The 18,660-nt window shown below is 42.9% G+C and overlaps 1 protein-coding gene across 1 annotated transcript in view; it reads left to right on the top strand.

Moving 5' to 3' along the window:
- AATF (apoptosis antagonizing transcription factor) overlaps window positions 1-18,660 on the top strand; it is a 56,792-nt gene that overhangs the window by 20,428 nt on the left and 17,704 nt on the right. The window contains exons 5-10 of the mRNA XM_064523116.1: window positions 612-726; window positions 1,084-1,288; window positions 2,045-2,209; window positions 3,009-3,092; window positions 14,314-14,381; window positions 16,346-16,426. Of these exons, the coding sequence (XP_064379186.1) occupies window positions 612-726; window positions 1,084-1,288; window positions 2,045-2,209; window positions 3,009-3,092; window positions 14,314-14,381; window positions 16,346-16,426 (718 nt within the window). The remainder of the gene's footprint in view (window positions 1-611; window positions 727-1,083; window positions 1,289-2,044; window positions 2,210-3,008; window positions 3,093-14,313; window positions 14,382-16,345; window positions 16,427-18,660) is intronic.

Here is an 18,660-nt window from a genome sequence, read left to right as displayed (position 1 = left end):
AGTTCAGTTTTCCTTCTCGCCCTCCCTCCTTCTGCTCCCCATACCATGCGCATTATGAACAAGAGAGAAAAGTGAGAGTGCAAGTTTAGCTGGGCTGTACGTATATACGTTTTCCCTTGTGCTGATTCATGCTGTTGCTCAGAAGCTGGCCTCCACTGCAGAATTTAGCACAGGAGAGAAATGAACTAGTCAGCAAAAAAGGTTGTTGTCATATGCATGTGTCCATCTGACACTTCTGCACACATTGCTTGCTTCTTCAATATGCTAATCCTTTAGGATCTGCAGTCTGAATGTTTGTCGATGAAACATAAGATCAGTGTACTCCCAAGGTGTGGCCAGGCAGAGTTTAGAAGGCAGTCCTCCCTTTCTTCCTCCCTCTTTTATAAAGAAGTGTTCTTTCTCAGTGTGCTGTTGTTTGACACTAACAGTTATAGATCAATCTGAAGTTAAAACCGCATCTCTAACTGGTTAAAGAAAAACAATTAAGGAGACCTTCAGTAGCTGTGGCAGAAATGCAGGTGCTAGGTGAAGAGGAACCAGGCACTGCAAAGCTGAGCCTTCACCAGAAGCAAGTAGCAGTGATAAACTCACTGGTGTCTCTTATTCTGCAGGTTATAAAGCCCTGAAGGTGTTGCTGAGAACATTAGTGGACCTTCAAGATGAGCTGCTTTATCAATACCCAGGCACGAGGCATCTGGTAGATGGAAAGCAATCAAAAATTGAGAGGTGAATACAAAATAAGACAAGACCTTTCTGAGTCCTTTGGTCTCCAGCTCTTTTAAACAGGAAAATAGGCAGGCTTCCTGACCATACTTGTTCTCTGCTGTTCTCTCAGCAGCTGCTGCTGCTGCATCTGGGTGACAAACAGTCTGGATAAATGGCCCTTTGAATCCCTCCTGCCTGTATGGAAAGTCCATTTTGTAGCCTTTCTGAGAGTGAAGGAGGGGCTAAGCTATGGGGTTTTCCACATAAATGCTACCATGGGAGTGGAAGGAGCATGAGTTGTAATGGAGGAGCAGTTAAGAATTATACATGTCGCCTCAGAGAGGTGTAGGATATTTAGTCTGTGTGTTTTTGTCATAGTGATGATGAAATCCTCAGCAGTAGCGATGAAGAGAAAGTGGATGAGCCTCAGAAGAAGAGTAGGAGCCTCCCGAAACGAAAGCTAAAGATGGAAGACTACCCAGAATTCGTGGCCAAGCGGTTTGCTGACTTCAGAACGTATCGGAACAATGTCTTGCAGAAGTGGCATGACAAGACAAAGCTGGCGTCAGGCAAAATGGGAAAGGCAAGTCTTTGTTCATGCATGCTGACAAACTTATCGTTTAGCAGAGATTTGTGGAACAGCAATTTTTTTTATCATGGATGTTCAAGTTAAGTCCAGAATTACAGCAGGAAAAAATAAATACACGTGTACACACTTTTCCCAACCTTAAAGGAGTTTGCAAAGAAGCCCTCAAATTTCAAAGGCATAAGCTGTGCTCTTTTATTTCGAAGGGCAAGAAAAAAAATTTCTTAGTGTCAAATGGTTTTCCAAGGGTTTTTTTTCCACCCTTTTGGATAGCACTGGTATTCTCCCAGCTAGCCGTCTCAGCACAGCCACCCTGCTGCAGCAGGAAAGCTCTTTGAAAATGTCACGGTTGCTGATCAACAAGCTACTTGTATTTTATAACAGAACTAGAGACTTTTGTGGTCCTCCTCCTCACTGAAGTGTACACTTTAATTCAGTGGGTAATCATTTCACCCTAAGATCCAGGGTCTCCTAACATATGTGAGTTAATATTAATCATTGAGAAGTTTATCTGAACCAGAACAGCAGAGGCACTTTATTAAGCCAGGCCTCAGGTTGCCTCAAGTTGGGAGGGGAGGGAGAGGGCGAAACAAATAAAAAAAAAAAATCCCTGCAAAAATCCCTGCCACAAACCCCAATCCCCCTCCTTTTGGAATGCTGTCTGCTTATCCACTGACATGGAAGGATAGAGGAACATTGCTGCCTTGAGGAAAAGCTTTCTGCATTATCTGACACTAGTTAATGTTGTTGCAGGGTTTCGGTGCCTTTGAGCGTTCAATCTTGACTCAGATTGATCATATTATGATGGACAAAGAGAGATTACTACGGCGGACACAGACCAAGCGATCAGTATATAGAGTGCTTGGAAAGCAGGAACAGGAATCTCCTCCAGTCCCTGAATCTTTGCCTGAAAATTCGGTAAGGGTATTTTGTTTATGTAACTGATTCTGTAGAGGCAGTAAAATGCTGCAAATCAATTAGTTTGAGCCTTTAGCAGGTAATATTCTTGTTTGTGAGAGATTTATGAAGGAGATACATGAGTGTTGATTCTTATAATGTAATGGATAAGAAGAAGATGTAAACACTTTAATTTGTGTGTGTGTGTGTGTGTGTGTGTGTGTGTGTGTGTGTGTGTGTGTGTTTGCAGTATCACCTGCCAGTTCTCGATAGGCAAATCAAAGCTTGGTGTGGGATTGCGCCACTCCTGTGCTATAGGCACTGATGCACTCACTAAGTCTGCTTTTTGAGGAAGCAGCTGCAGAACTTTGTCTTTACTCTGGAGTTTAGAGTCCTTGGCACAGAAAGTCACTTCCAAGATCGTCCTGCCTATAACCTGCAGCATATGCAGCATATGTCTGCTATTAATTTAGTATTTAAGAATGAATAAACACTCAATTCTGGGAGATCATGTAGAATTATGCACTTGCAAAATATGTATTTACCACCACATTAAAAAAAAATGTAATATTCTGCCAGGAAGACTTTGTACACTCCTAGTTATTTCCTAGTAAAAGAATCACAAATCTATATTGGCATTAGGCAGCTTTTCCGCCTTGCCTTTAAGTGTATTCCTAGTCTTTAAAAGCTTGTTATGATGGGAGCTGTTCTCTAATCCTTCATATCTTTAAGCGTTTATAAACTGCTTCACATGATGTCATCAGGATTAGGGACAGAAACATGCACATACAAGCGTTCAGTGTTTTCTTTGTGCTCCTAGGAAGTCCTCCCTCAGACAGATTCCAACAGGCACCTGAAGGATGTAGATGAGGAGATATTTGATGACGACGACTTTTATCACCAGGTAGGTGACAGTAGATCTGCGTTGAAATTATGGCTCCAGTCTGGTTTTTTTGATACTTACAGAATTAACGTGGTCAGTTTCTAAAGCTCTAAATTTTTCTGGCCAGTGAAACTCAGTTATTTGACTTAACACCTGAAATCTCTGTAGGCACCTCAAAGAGTTTGATTCTCAATTTTTCATATAGGGCTATAAGAGCTCAAATTTGCATTGTGAATGTAGACTTACCAACTTTACTAGGACTGCTGAGTGAGTTCAGGCTGCAGGATAAGGGCTGTCTCCGTAGTTGTTGTTGATGGGCATTGCTACGCAAGAGGAAAATTGCTGAATTCTCTAAAGGTGACTGTTTCTCCGTGGGTAGAGTCCCATTATGAAACGACAATTCTAGTATATCCTCAAAAGCACCTAAGTTACTCTCATCTCAGCCCAAATCATCTCATCTACCAACAGACTAAAAAAGCTGTGGGACTTCTGTAGCACTTTTCTTGGAGTTGTGCCAGCTTGAATTTGGGCCAGTTATTCCTTTTTATTTGCAAAATTCTTAGAAACAAATAACCTATCCCCAGTATATTGTGGCTGCAGCTAGGGAATCCTTGTGTTTGATTTAGTTAATAAATGATAGTGCCAGTGTCATAAAATACTGAAATTGCAGTATGTTGAGGAGTGTGGTTTGCTGTAACTCCTACCCCAATGCACAAAAAAACTACTTCTGCTCCGACGATACAGGGAGAGTTTTAACATCAGGACTAAACAAATACAGTAGTATCTTTAGAAAGCTGGACATTTCTAATCTGAATAGTTATTGGAGTGGATAGTAAAGTGTTAGGGCAGTGGAAGAGAGCTGTCACCGTGTGAGTGTGATCTAATAATTCATTTAACCGAAAACACTTGAACGCTTTCAAAATTGGGGATTTCATGTATGGAGCCAAGACAAAAGATGCATTAAACTGGTAGTTTTTATCTGTGTTTTACAAATAGGAAACACTCACCAGAATTAAATGATGCTTTTTTTTCCTCTCCAAGAAAGTTTTCAACACACTTCCAACCCTACTGCTGTTGAAGTCCAAAGGAATTTTTGCAGTAGACCTCACCTAATGCAGAATTAGGACAACGCTAAGAACGCGTTGAACGTTTAAGTTTTGTAAGGAATCTGCTCAAGGCAGCCTGCCTCAGAGCCGGGAACATATTCCAAGCTACCTCCTCTCCAGGTCTGTGTATTTACTGCAAGAGCATCTCTGCTGGTATTGCTGTGAATTGAGCAGCATTTCTGGGGGAAGTGAGGATTCTGGATTCATCCACATAGGCTTTAAAATGGAGATGGGAGAGTGCCTTTCTTGTTGGCAGCAGTGGTTGATGAGGTTAAATCTGAAACAGCAGTGAGATAATACTGAGGTGAAACTTGTGGTCCAGGTGGATCCAGCTTTGAGGTCTTAGTGGACTGTAAGAACAGAGAACAAATTAAGTCACTATAATAAATTAGTGAAGTGTTCAAGGAGAAATAGCTGTGATTGACAGTCCTTGGACCTGTACAGTGAGGTACTTATTGGCCATGAAATGCTAGATTTTTTTAAAGAAAAAATAGCAATAAATGAGTGGCCCTTCTTCCCTACTAATAACTTTAACTTCGATAAATTCCGATTTCAGAATTATGACTAGTCACAGCTTAGCTTCTCCCCTCACTGGTTAATTGGGGTGCTGGGGTTAATCTAAATTAAAACTTAAACTAATAGAGGTCATTGAGAGAAGAGAATCACCTGAGTAAAACAAATGGGTCTGCCAGGCACAACTGTATCTTGGCCATTTCCCAAGAGGGAAGTGGCAGCAAATTGGAGTTGTTTCAGCATTCTGCGGAGGTGAATGATGGGTGACACTGGCTTAATGTACGGCATCTCCGGAAGCGTTCCAGATTGCATTACTTGCGGTACCAACTGCTGCCACCCGCGCGCGGTGAATAGGAGCACGACCAGCCAACAACATCTGGCAGCACAGCAAGGAATGGGTGCAACTTTCGAAACCCCATAGACTCTAAATATGGTGCTTAGCCTGGTGGAGGCTTTAATCACTTACCACTGCTTGGCAGCGGGCTACGACAGCTTATCCCAGCCTCGTACATCACGCACAGACATCTGCTGAGCCGCGAGGCAGCTACACATTCATTTTCCTTTCTCGCTTTTTTTTTCCCCCATCCCTCCCTCCCTCCCACCCTTCTCCTCTCCTCCCGTCCCCAATATGCTTCTTGGGAGAGATGATCTGTAAAGATTACCGCTTCATTGTGTGCGGGTAATTGTGGGGATGCCAGCCCCTTGACAGACACGGCGCGGCACCTGTTCCGCTGACCTGCTTAATTTCGGCTCTTGAGTGGGATTTGGCAGAGATTGGAGGCGCAGCCAATTCAGTGATAAGGCTAAAGAAAATGGCTGTATGTTTTCTGTCACCTCCCAATTAAATTGGTTTCATAAAGTGCTTTCCTTTATTTGTCAGGGTGGTAAGCTGAAGCTGAACATTGCATTCAGAGAGGGTAGAGTGCATTACAATAGAGTGCTGACAATACGGTGAATGTGTTTCCTTTCAGATGGGTCATAACTGTGCAGCTCTTTTGTGCGTGTGTGTGGCGTGTGTGTATGTACATACATAAATAAAACGTACAAAGGGAACTGGCTCTTCAGAAGTAACGAGCAGCAACAGCTCTGATTATCGGAGCTAAGGTTGCTCAGAAACTCTGACCTCTGTGCGCAACACTTACTGCGAGGTATATGGGTGCATTTCAATAGGTACTTTTCTCTTTGTATTTAAATTTAGATCCAGACTTTTTTTTCATGTCACTTTTCACTTTTCTAAATAGCATTTTATAATAATTAGTTTATGTTGATTGCTGGTTATGATTTATTAAAGGTAAAAATTCTGATAAAGAAGGACATGAAAAACCAACTTCCTGTATATTTCAGAGGGAAACTGAGCAAGTAAATAGTGTGATCTGGTGAAAGTGTGCAAGTTTGCAGCAACAGGATAACTAACCATACTGTTTTGTGATAGTTGATATCCAAAACTCTTGAATGATTCTGTTTTTTCTGTGAGTAAACAGACTTTTACTGTCCAGGTCTTGGTATTTGATGGAATTCGCCATGCAGCGCTGGTGGAATTTTAAGAAGATTCAAGATTTAACTCTGGACTGTCTGTTTACCCCACTTTGCCTTTTCTCATATTCCTCAGTTGTTTTATAAGCAGTTATAATTTCTATTATGATGGCCCATGTTGAATGGTAATGTAAAGCTGAGCTGAATAATGCAAGTGAAACATATTTTTATTTAGGTTCCACTGGATGAGAATAGTTTAACTGTTTCAAAAAGGTCCTCATTACTGGCAGCAGTGAGATGCTAGACTCCATTTCCTTTTCTTCTGAACTCTGGTTCGTACATGTTTTTAAGGGAAGAAAAAGGCTTTTTATTTTTAGAAGTCATATTTACGTGAATTCATTACAGCCGATATTGCAGCATTAAGACTTAAAATTCCAGCCTGCTACCAGAGAGCTGCTGGTCTGACATGCTACACTGGAGATTTTATTATGAGGTTGAAATACTCCTCTAGTAAAGGAGAGAGTTGAAATTGGTTTATTTCCAACAAGAATTAGGTTAGTGTTCATATGCTAAGCGATCCATTGGTAGCCACTCTTCCCAGAACAAATGTTCATCACTGGTGGCAGCAGGTATGCCTAAGGAGAATTAAGAATATACATAATCTCTTTTTTTCTGCTGCGCTCTTGCTCCCTCTTCCTCCTGGTTTCAGTTGTTTTGTATGTTGCCTCTTTTTATAAAAACTTGCAGTCGTTGATCTTGTTTGCGATCGCTGCAACTTCGAGGGACGAATCTGAGTCGAGGTGGGTGAGGGACACGCGAGGAAGCCCCGGTGTGTTCGGGCGCAGCAGCTGTGCTGCCGGTCGCGCGGGCATCCCTCGGCCAGCATCGCTCGCCGCTGCGTGACGCTGGGAGGGACTGGTAGGTGTCTGGGACACGTTCTCGAGGTGGGCCCGCTTAAATAGCGAGGGACTGGCTTGCTCCATTCCTTATCTATACCACAATTATTTTAGCAAAAGATTTGATGCAGTAGAAAACTTTGATTTTAGGACTTGTAACTCTGAGGGTTGGCGCTCTGTGTGCATGCACGCCCTGTGCACAAGGCGTGTGTTGTAAAGCAGGTGAGAGTTCTCACTAACTTTTTCACGCGGCTTCTTGTCCAGAATTCCTGCTTTAATCCGAGTGACCACAGAATGAACTTCCAACCCTGAATCTCATGTGAAGATCCTTCTAGCTATTTCTTTCTCTTCTGGGTTGTACATATGTCTAAATACATTGCTTGGCTTTTTAAAAAACTTAATTTGATGGGGCAAATTTATCCTCGTGTGCCAGGCAAGAGTAGGTCTAAAGCAGTTCCTGGGCACATACTGTGTTTTGCTCTCCAAGGAATTTGATAATGCCATAAACAAGTAATTACTAATCTAGTGAACTATTAAAAGTCGATAATGGTGAAGAATAGAGAGAAGACTGGTTTTCTGACAAGCTGGTTTACCTTAATTAAAGTGGTGAGTGATTAATATGGACAGCTGATCTGGTGGCTTTAATTAGATGCATTTAGAGTTTTGTGTGAATAAGAGATGTCTCGAACCATCCCACAGGTTAATGGCAATACAATACTCTTATCACAGGCATGTATCTTTCAAATGGCTGGGTAGATGGTTAATAACACGTTTTAAAGCTTGATTTGAAATTTCTCTTAATGGGTTATTAGAAAACAGGCGAGTAAATGCCTGTTTTATACAAAACTGAATTTCAATAAAATATTTTTCAAAAAGAGAGCCTGTCCAGTGACTTCATCCTGCAGTTTAGACTTTTACATTACAAATAGATTACAGAAGGTTAAGTATAAAAAAAGTTTTAAGGTGATATGAAAATAACATATGAGCTATAGTCTAAATTTTCTCTGGTGTTGCTAGAAGTCCAAATGGTGTTATGCCACAACTGAGGGAGCCTGAGAGAAGAAAGCAAACATCTTGTTTCTTCATCCAGGCAGAATGCAGTGTAAAAGGTATGCTCAAAGAGTCTTGGAATAGAAACAACCTTTTCATAATTTACAGTTTTTAGTAATTGTATGGTGTATAAATATGAAAAAATAAGAAAAAATTAATGTGATTTACCATGTCCGTCCAAAGAATAAAGGAGAAAAAAAATTAAATTAGAGTGTGTTCAAATCACATTAATAAAAATGCAGCTTTGTTAGCTTCCTGCTCAGAAGTGGAGTGATTTTGCAGTTTCACCGGGAAAGAGGTAAAGCAGTTGGTGTTCGTATTCTTATTTTTTTACTTGAACTTGGCAGATCCTGCTCAGCTTCTCTCTTTTCCCGGAGTAATTTGGTTAAAAAACGATTGGTTTTTTAAATTGCTAAAAGGTGACTTAAAGATAACACATTTTTCCAGTGTGACATGTAATGTTGTGTCTCTCTGAGACAGGATAAACGTAATTTGCTTGAGTTTTTGGAAGGATTTCTTGTTCAAAGGTAGTGGAGCACAGTGAGTAGACCTTCAGCCGCAGTGACTGGTTGTTTACTCTCTGTAGTAAGAAATACACGTTCAGCTGGAAGAGTCTACCTAGGCAATTTGCAAATATTTTAGAGTTCCTCACTAATAAACAGTATTTTTTTAGCCAAAGAGTGACAAAGTGTTCTAGTAAAGGTGAGCAGCTGAGCCAATGTCCAAGCTTTCACGTTTTTTTCTCGTTATTTAGGAATTCATGCATAATTGAATCTTTCTGTTGCTTTCAGCAAAAGACTTAAGTGGCCGACAGAGCATGAGGTTCTGTTTTTTCATTGTTTTAAAATGAACATTATCAACCCCTTGTCTGAAACCCGCTGTGACTGTTGTGACTTCCTCTTGCCATGATGGATTCAGTGACGGGGCTGAGACTGCGTCTCAACTCTTCACATATGTGACTCGGTGAATTCAAGGGCAGCAGTGCTGCTTGCACGATGCCGTAGGTGGCTTCGATGCGCTATAGCAGAAATGACCCGTGCCGTTACTGGCTTTACTGAAGGCTCTAGTAACAACAAAGAAAAAGTATTTCTTTTGTCCCAATTACATTTCTAAGCTTTGTAAATGAAACTCTTTCCTGTGATATACTATAAATCAACCTTTGCAATGTACTGATTTGAATCGGTCTGTGAGGGCAAAGAAAAGTGAGCCTTTTGTCAGTAGGCTTATATCAGCTGTATGTAGGTCTTTGTCTCAACTGGAAATTCTTCAGGGTCTGCAAATCAGAAAAGGTCAGCAACTGTAGTATTAGAAACACTGATAGATAGTGCATGAAAATGAGACCTAACCTCTAAAATGAAAATTGACCTCTAAAATGAGAAATGAATTTCTATTATCCTTGAACAACACCCTGATGGCATTTCTAAATCCCTCTAATTTTGTACAGTGTACTTTGTGTGCATCTCTTTAGCTAGCATAGCGAAGGAGTCGCTTTAAGGTGAGCTCTTTGGAAAGCACACATCATTGACTTCAGTGTAAATTTTAACAATGGCTTTGGTGTTAGCGGAGGTCGGTGAACACGCACTGCTTTTGAAGCTCTTGCCTTCAGACACAGCGTGTGTGTGTGTGTCTTGCTTTGCTCTTTTGTTCACAGCTGCAGATTTTAAGCTCTCTTGCACTGTGAAATATTTTCAGTTTCCAGGAAATGTGCCCAGAACGCAGAAGGGAGCAGGAGTAGTTCCAGGTTCTGTTCCTGGATGCTAACTGCACTTATTCTTGCCCGTTGTCTGGTTTGCACGTAGCTTATTCTCCTGGTCGCATCTTTCGATGGGAGCGGTTTGGAGCCGGTGGTTGAGCTGCAGACTGTTGGACGTCGTTGCGCTTAGCTGCAGGTAGGCAGTTGTGCTTGTTTGCGTGGAGACCGAGGTCAGGTTTGTGAAGTTCAGGGAAGATGTGAAGAGGTGAAGGAGGGAAAGCAAAAAGGGTATGTTTCAAATCCAAGCCTTTTGATGCTGAAATTGCCTAACCCAAACTCCTGTCTTCACACATCAGGGCTTAATGCTGATAGTGATTTACTTACACTTCCTAGTTAATAATTAGACATTGGGAGACACCATATATCACTCTTAATGGAATATATGGGGTCTGATGAGAGTTTTCTGTTTTGACTAATAAATTTTAACCAGAATCACCAAGCTTAATGAAATATTACAGCCTCGGAAGTGTTTTAAGTCTTGTACTGAGAAAACAGTGTTATTTTACTCAGTAAATGAATTTATCATTCATTCTGTATCCTGAGCCCTTGCTGGCTCTGGAGCATGGGCTGAATGCAAGACTGTGAACTAGAAAGCGGAAAAACTAATCAAATCCTTAAAGACCAAAGGCAGTGAGGCAGGTCTAGGCTGACTTTTTCAGTGGTAGCCTCTGGCTACATCCACTTTTATTTTAGTAACCATTGTTAGCATGATTTATAACTTTAGCTTTAAGATGTACACTATTTAGATGTAATAAGATGCTTCGCAGCTTTTATTTGTTTCCTAATTTCCCGCTTGTCCCTGCTCTTTTTCCTTCCTCCTCATCTTTGTCTCCCTCCCCCTCTGCTCCCCAGCACTGTCCCCAAGCTTGCCGTTGCCACTGCATTGCAAGAGCATTTCACTGTCAGCCCCAAGGTCAACAAAACGGCGACTGCCTCAACTAATGACTTATCTGCTGCTGGCGTGGTTAGTTCAGAAGAGAGTACCATGTGCCAGGTTCCATCTCGTACTGTTGCACAAAGCTTCTCCCTGCTAATTCTGTTGAGAGGGTCTTCTGTACGTCGAAGAGATACCCCCCAGCAGATAGCGGGCCAAAGCAGGGATCCCATTAAGCAGCTCACAGTTCAATTCCTTGCCCTTCGCAGCCATCATGTAACACGTTGCCTTGACGAAAGGACAGTGGTCCTGTCTAACAAGCTCCTGCCCACCTCTCAAGTACAGCAGTAGGAACCTGCCCTAACAAACACACCTTGTTTTAGCCAGGGTGGACATAGCGGTAAGATCTTGGTGGAACTCTTTAGTCTAGTGGTTGCTGGATTTGGTGAGCCACAAGGAAGAACAAGTCTTGCTGAAAATGTCTTGTTGCTTAGTTCTTTAGGAGTTTTGTCTGAGATGGCAAAGTAGAGCTCTCCAGCTGATCATGGGTGCTGTAATAGGGAGAAAGGTGCTTTTCTGGGTGTTTGGCCAAATACGTCTTGGACACAATGGTGCTCTTAGTCCTGCTGAGAGAGTCAGAGACAGCAACGAAACTGCAATTTGGAAGAATGTTGTTAATATTAAACAGATGTTTGTTGCTGTGGTGGTGTCCCATCTAAGACCTCTGTAGACCAGCTCAGAAAGTGTCTGTGTTGGGAATCGGCCAGATGTGCTGATCAAGACTCCTGGGAATTGAAGCAGCTCAGTAGCAAAGTCTCTGTGCTTGAAGTTCAAGCTGTGGAATCCATCCCAAGCAGAGCTAGGACGTTTGGTGGTGTTACTGCGTTCCCATGGGTTAGCCTCTGCCACTCCTGCTCAGCAGCTTTCTCCATGCACTGCACCAAAGAAGCAAGATAAGGAGAGACAGTAAACATGTCTTACTGCTGGTACAGGATGAAACTGTTAAAACTTAGCTGCACCATTTCTTGCTGCTGTTAAAATTCTCCCTCCCACCTTGCTTTTGACAGAATATTGACTAGAAACCAAGATCCCATTTCTGCTTAGCCTTAAGGGCAGCTGTTTGCCGAGTCGCAGTGTTACACAGGTTTACTGTGTCGTATGTCTGTGTAACACTGGATTTGGATCTTGTATTTAGCTGCCAGAAGTGACTGTGATGAAGTGGGAGAGATAAACTGATAGATTGTGTGCCAGAAAGATGTTGGGAATCAATCAGATAAACAGGGCAGAGAAATAGCTTGCTGTTTTCTAGTGATAATAAACCAGTGGCCTCTGTTTCTGGAATTTTTAAATGTAATTGCTGTGGTAATAATCTCCAAAAATAAGCAAATGGGGGGGAAAGAGAGTCATGGGAGGGTTTTAATTGCGTTCTGCCTGTTCTTTTCTTCCCATATGGTATATGCCTTAAAGGAGGGGAGAGGTGTGGATAGGTATAAACATTTCCTCTGTTGGTTGAGTGTCTTTCATATGCTTTTTTACTTTTAAATAAAAGTGATACCCATCTACTTCTATGGCATTTTCCTTTTGCGGGGTGCATGCCTTTTCCCCCTCATTTCAGCAGCGTACTTGGTGATCAGGAGCGGCAGGAGTCTGCTGGTCCCCCCGGCGCGGTGCCCGAGGCAGCCTCCGCGGGGGCCCCGGGCGGTCCGAGGGCAGGCTGCGCCCAGCTGGGCTAGGCGAGAGGCAGGCTGCGTTCGGAAGTGCCGTCCTCTCACTTGAGCTGGTGTTTCTGTCCCCGCATCGCTGGCTTCCAGTTGCTGCCAGCTTCTTTGTGGTCCCTTGCCTTGCCTGTGCGTGCCGTCTTTGGCAGGGGAGGACAGCAGCCAGGACCACGGCTGCTCCCCAAGCCTTGTTTTTTGTGACTTGCTGTACCGCGATAGACCGCTGCAGTCCAGCTCTCCTGCTTAAGCAAAAATACAGATTAGAGGAAGAGTGCCCTTCCTCCTTTCCCAATTCCAGCATCGTCGTGGACCTTGTGGGGCTCTGAGCTCCAGATCTGGGGCTGTGTCAGGTCCTTTCTGGGCTGTAGCTGCAGCTTCTCTAGTCAGTGAAATGATGACGTCCAGAAGTCTGTGCACCTCAGTTTGGGAGGGTTTGTGTCTGTTTTCCGTGTTAATGTGTTGCCTAATACCCAAGGCACGCTGTGTACAATTTACAGTGAGTGGTGATAAACATACAGCCCTCGCCAAGCGTCCGGAAGGGCTGTTCACAATATCGCCTGGCTGCAGCAAGACAAAAGGGCAAAACCCAGCCCTTAGGACATGAAAAGAAATGGAAAAGCCTGCTCGAGCATTCCTGCTCTAGCTGTAAAAAGTGTTTTGCTGGGCTGTTCCTCGGAGCAAACCTTACTGCCTAGCAGTGCTTGACTTCTGTTTCGTGAAGTGTTTCGGTCCTCCTTTCCCTCAAAGTGTGGGGTGAGGCCTGGGGGGCACTGGTCTCACTGTAGCTCTCGGGGCGGGGGGGTCCTGTGTTATATCTCTTGTCAGTGGGAGCTGGGTCAGCGTCTGAAAGTTCAGGCCTTTTTTTATCCTTCTGCAAGCCAAGCAGCAGTGCAGGTCTGGGAAGTACTAGCGGAGTCCGTCAGTCTGTAGCTCTAGGTGAGGAGCGGCTGCCTTGTGCGTGAGGCTCAGCGGCTAATTCAGATGCAGGGCCGCAACCTGGCCTTTCTGAGCCGCGTCCCCCGTAGGGACCGGTCAGGCGTTTGGCCTCCGAGGGAGCTGGGGGCTTTCCTCCACCCTCCTGGGACCAGCAGATGCCAAATGGTGGGCATATCTGTTAATACCTAGGAGCTATGCCAGCTGCCTCCTGGCAGAGTTGGAACTCTTATTACCATCCAACTTCTCTGTTAAGCCCTCCTAAAAATAGGTGCTGACCTCAAAAGGTGACTGCAGTGCCAGCAGGGCACGGTGCTGGTGGCTTCTGGTCCTTTCCAGTTGCTTAGGCTTTAGGTCATCACTTTGCTTTCTCCGTGTAGGACTTTGTGCTTGGACCACAGTGCTGCTTCTTTGGGCCCCGCTGGCTCTGCATAACCTTTTACATCATGAGTGACACAGTGCTAAATGTCGCCTATATAAACTGTGATGTGTTGAAGGGAAGACTATACTATTCCTTGATCAGTCTGAAATTAACTTGTATATGGCAACTCTTCCAGGCAGCCTTCAGTGTTGTGCTCCAGTCCCACGTTCTGTGGGGGCTTTTGTGGAAGAAGGGGGCAGCCTGCAGCGATTTGCACTTTTAGCGTAAGGTTTTGCCTCTTTGGTTGGATCCTTGTAGAGCCATTGGCTCTGCTCTCGTCACTCATGTGTTACCCCTTGGAGAACTTTTCTGTGAAGAGGAAATGTTTAAAGGCTTTTGGTTCTTGGCTTGGGTTTTTCAAGGAAGTTTCAAAAAATGTGGTCCACAGATTGCTTTGGGAATCTGGCAACTAATTTCTTAAGTCTTCTGAGAAATCCATGAACCTGTTTGCATTAATGTCTCTTTACCATACTTTTAAATAAGATTATTGTCTTTCTTCTTCTAGCTCCTTCGAGAACTTATTGAGCGTAAAACCAGCTCATTGGACCCCAACGATCAGGTAGCAATGGGCAGGTAAGTGGGAAGCTGTCTGCAACATCGCTAGCTTCACCCCAGCACTGCATCCCCGTCCAGAGGTGCACAGCTACTTCTGGGCTCCCCGTCCTGTTCACTGTAGAAGCCAAAACTGTGAATGACTCTGGAGGAAACATCTGGGTGTAATAATTGTGTAACAACTGATTAAAACAATATGACGTTAATCAAGTGAGTTATTCTCTGTAACATACTCCTTAGTTATGGATCACACTGCCAGAATCTTAGTTTACCAGACTTTGGACACTTCTGTCTTTCCATGGTTCGTGCAGCATGCAAAGGAACAAATACAAGGGTGTCTTGCCCTACTCTAGTAAGCAGGGACTGGGTGAAGTGACCACCTGCTGCTGAAATTTGGCATTATATTGTTATGAGCTTTGATTTGTCACTGTATTAGGGGAGCAAACCTTCTGTAGTGAGATCAGTTAAAACAATTCCTGTGTATGCTTTCTCCCTGCTGCAAGAAAAGATACAAATACAGTTAAAACAGCATCAGGGAATGTTTTCTTCATGTCAAAAATAAAATACAATTCTGTGCAGGGAAGCTCTTACGTCTCACTTTAATTCTATGTTTAGAAAATAAAAAATATTCCAAATACCTCTTAATGAACAGGATACATTTAAGTAGCCATGGGCTATACTTTAGAAAAGCGTGAAAGCAAAGGAAGGCTGAAAATGCTAGAATAGGGCTCTCCACTGAAAAGATGCTATGGGTGTGGGTATGGGGAGGGGAAGAAAATGCATTAGGAAATTTTGTGTTGGTGAAATAACTTTTATTCTTGTAAAATATTACCCAAATTTTAGTGCAATGTGTCAAATTTATTTTGTGTATGTCTGGAATATTATGGAAAGCTATTCACTATAATTTAACATGATGTAGACAAAATTACATTTAAGTGGTGATTACATTGTACATTTATCTGACTTTACAATAAAATAGATTACAGTAATTAAGATTATATTAAGATTGCAGTAATTGGATTTTGCTAGATTTTTTTCCCTGATGTCGAGTTTTCATTGTATAAATCAGGTAAGATGATGCTCGTTTTCGTAAAAAAAAGATATTTATAGCTAGCAGAAGTTTCCCCCTGCTGAAAACTTCTTTGACTTGATGAAGTTTTCTGTTTGAGAAGTTGAGCTCTCCCTTTAAGTACAGGTAGGGATCAGACAGCACTTTCTGAAATTGTTTATTGCTTTCCTCTCTTTTTTTAGCTTTGCACAGTAATAGATGGAGCATTATATAGGGCTTCTTGCTGAGATTCGCCAGGTTTAATAGTCAGAGATAGTGGAGAGAAATACTTGCTTATAATTTTCAATATGCTTTGCAAAACTGAGGTAGGAAATAAATTCAGAGCATCTACTGCATCATGGTAACTCTGTTCATGAAGTTAGCATAACCTGTCTCACTTAAAGAATCAGTTTAAGATGTGGCAGACCGTCTGTTCTCTTATGGGCTTTCTATATGCAAAATAGAAGTCATTCTAATAATCAGTGCTGAAACAAAAAAGCAATACCTTCAGAGACAGTTTTACAGATTTTAGCATTTATGTTTGTAAAGATTTTAATTCTAAAGATTTCTTGAAAAATACCAGTAGTCAAAAAGGATAGAAATGAAGCCAAGCTTGTGTCCTCCATGGGTTTCCCTGCAGATGGAATGATCTCGGTGATTAGTGATCACTTCATTGGCATCAGCTGGTCTGGTCTGTGTTTCCCTTTGTGGCTGGAGTGAGGGAAAGTGCTTATTATTGAAATACCATATTCTTGGAGAGGAGCAGTACCACAAGCATTTGGGGTTTCATAGTTGTTGTCCTGAGGTTCTTGGTCTCCTTCACTTTTGTAGCTGTAATAGGTAGAAGGACTGGGAAGGGCCTTAAGCCCCAATGTACCTAATGTGTATTTGTCTGCTTGTTTTAACAGTCGCATAACTATCACTTTGCTTTCCTCAGACAGTGGCTGGCCATCCAGAAGTTACGAAGCAAAATAAAGAAGAAAGTCGACAGAAAAGCCAGCAAAGGAAGGAAAATCCGGTGGGTGACAGTTTGCACCAGAAACCAAAAGTTTGGGGTTTTGGTAGATAAAATCTGACTGCCCTGTGCTTGTGCCGGGTGCACTGGTAGTATTCCTGCCTTTTAAGACCAGGTGTCTTGCTCAGGGGCATCCGCTGGGGAGCCTTAACTGTTCTTTGAGCCTAGAATAAGGGGTGAGTTGGATGCAAGCTGCAAGCATTGCACTGACCAAACCCTCGACAAGAGTGTCCATTGGTCCAAGAAGACCCTGGGGAGAGGTATTCAGATGTGCCCGAGTGATTTGGGGCTGTAACTTGCGGTGAAAGCCCATAAACGTCTCTTGTGCAGTATATGCTTACCTGACTAAAATGTGGATAGCAGCTCTAGGGAACACTACAGAAATACTCGAGTGAGGTGGGTATCTATTACCCACTGACTGGGATTTGATGTCTAAATATTTTTATAAATGCCATTACAGCTTTATTTAGCTTCACTGCATTTCAAGTTCTGCCTCCTGGGTCACTAATTTGGGCCGATCTCTCCCATTGTATTTTTGTTGGAAGAGTCATCCAGGCTGCAGTGTGGAAAGAGGAGCAGTGTGGAGAGGATGGGTTTTTTTCCCCTTTGCAGAGCAGATACATTAGTCTCCCTGAGTTTAGCGTGACTGCATGATTTGTAGCAGAGGAGGTGTTTGTGGCAGGGAGGCGCGCTGAAAAGCTGCTCCGCTTCCTGAAAAATCCGCAACATTAACCATCCTTTTGTGAGTAAACTATAAATCGTGAGTTTAGATGGCATCTGATAGAAAGTCAGTGGAGTCAGTCTGGGTCAGGCCTGGCATAGCAATTTTTAAGATAGATGTCATAAGATAATTTATTAAAAGAGGGAAGCGCTACTTTGTTGGCCTGAAAAGCCTATAATTATTGACTATCAATATTCTTTTCTGTCAGCATCACACATAATTGGATATATTCATGATCCAGTCAAAACTACTGACAACATCACACAACTGAGTCAGACTCGTAAACCTCGAGGAATAATGGGGCAGTCTCTCACTGCGCGCAATCTGTGCGCGCCAGCAGCCCTGAGAGGTCCGCTATCTCCCCGTGTCACTTGCCTCTTACATCTCGGGTACCTTTTTGTCTTCTCTAAATAAAAGTTCCACTGACCCCTCAGGGAAAATACCAGTAAAAGAGAAACGTGTCAGTGGCTGTGTTTTGGATCAACATGCAGTTAAGCTCCAGCATCTTTCCAGAATAGTCCTGTGGCTCACTTCTCTGTTTTTTTTCTTCCTTCTCTCTAAAATGAGGGCTGCAGTGCTTAGTGTTTTTTTGTAAAGCTCTTCGAGGTCCTGGAAAGCAAGGTATCAAATACTGTTTCATCTGTTTCCCTAATTCTTCCTTTTTAATATCTCTAATATTATGGCATCTTTGCATGAAAGGTACTAGTTCATTGTAGTGTCTGAGGATCTCCAAGCGGTTTCAAAAGCGATGGGCCTTGCAGTGAGGTGAGGACTCATCCCCTTTGTAGATGGGTAAATTGAGGGTCCAAAAGAGGAAGTGAGCTTTTCCAAAAACTGCACAGCAGAGCTCAGGAACCCGGGTGCCCCGACCTCTGCTCTCCCTCACTAGGACATGCCTTTGCTTGAGGTAGATGCAGAGGGGTGATGTGTGTACACAGGGTTTTTTATTACTAATTTCTTGTACTGTGCTGCTGCAGCATGGGATTTCTTTCTATGAATGAAATTCAACATCCCAGTCCAGCAGATATGAAGTATTTAAAGTCCTGATTTAAAAAACATGAGACTAGTTAGTTCTGGCCAAACAAGTAGTCTCTGAGAATTCATGGAAATAGGTGAGTGCCCTTACCACTTTGCAGATTGTCCCTGTACAAACTTTGATCTGTATGAATGCATCAGTTGTTAGTATATTGTAAGTGACCTCATTTTCACAGTTCAGCCTGTAGACGCGTTGTTTGGTGCAGTGCTAGCTGTGAGGTGCTGTATCTGTTCCCCGGCTGGATCCTTACAACCTTAGATTGGGGCAGTTGCTTACATTATGGGTGACAAAGCCTTGACTGTGCAGAGGGGCCCTTGCGTAAGGGTGAGTGTGTGCTGGGCCTGGAGAGCCAGCCTGAAATATTCTTGTGAGCTAAGAATCCCCTCCAGGGAAAGTTCCTGCAGAAGCAAACAAAAGGGACTATAGAGATGGCAGAGTGATTCTGGGCAAATGCTTATGAATCCTATTTGCCTGCTACTT

The sequence above is a fragment of the Dromaius novaehollandiae genome, chromosome 19 (genome assembly GCF_036370855.1).
Source record: "Dromaius novaehollandiae isolate bDroNov1 chromosome 19, bDroNov1.hap1, whole genome shotgun sequence".
In the NCBI taxonomy this organism is placed as follows: Eukaryota; Metazoa; Chordata; class Aves; order Casuariiformes; family Dromaiidae; genus Dromaius; species Dromaius novaehollandiae.
Note: the sequence above shows the minus strand (reverse complement) of the source record. Positions and strands in the feature narration are given on the sequence as shown.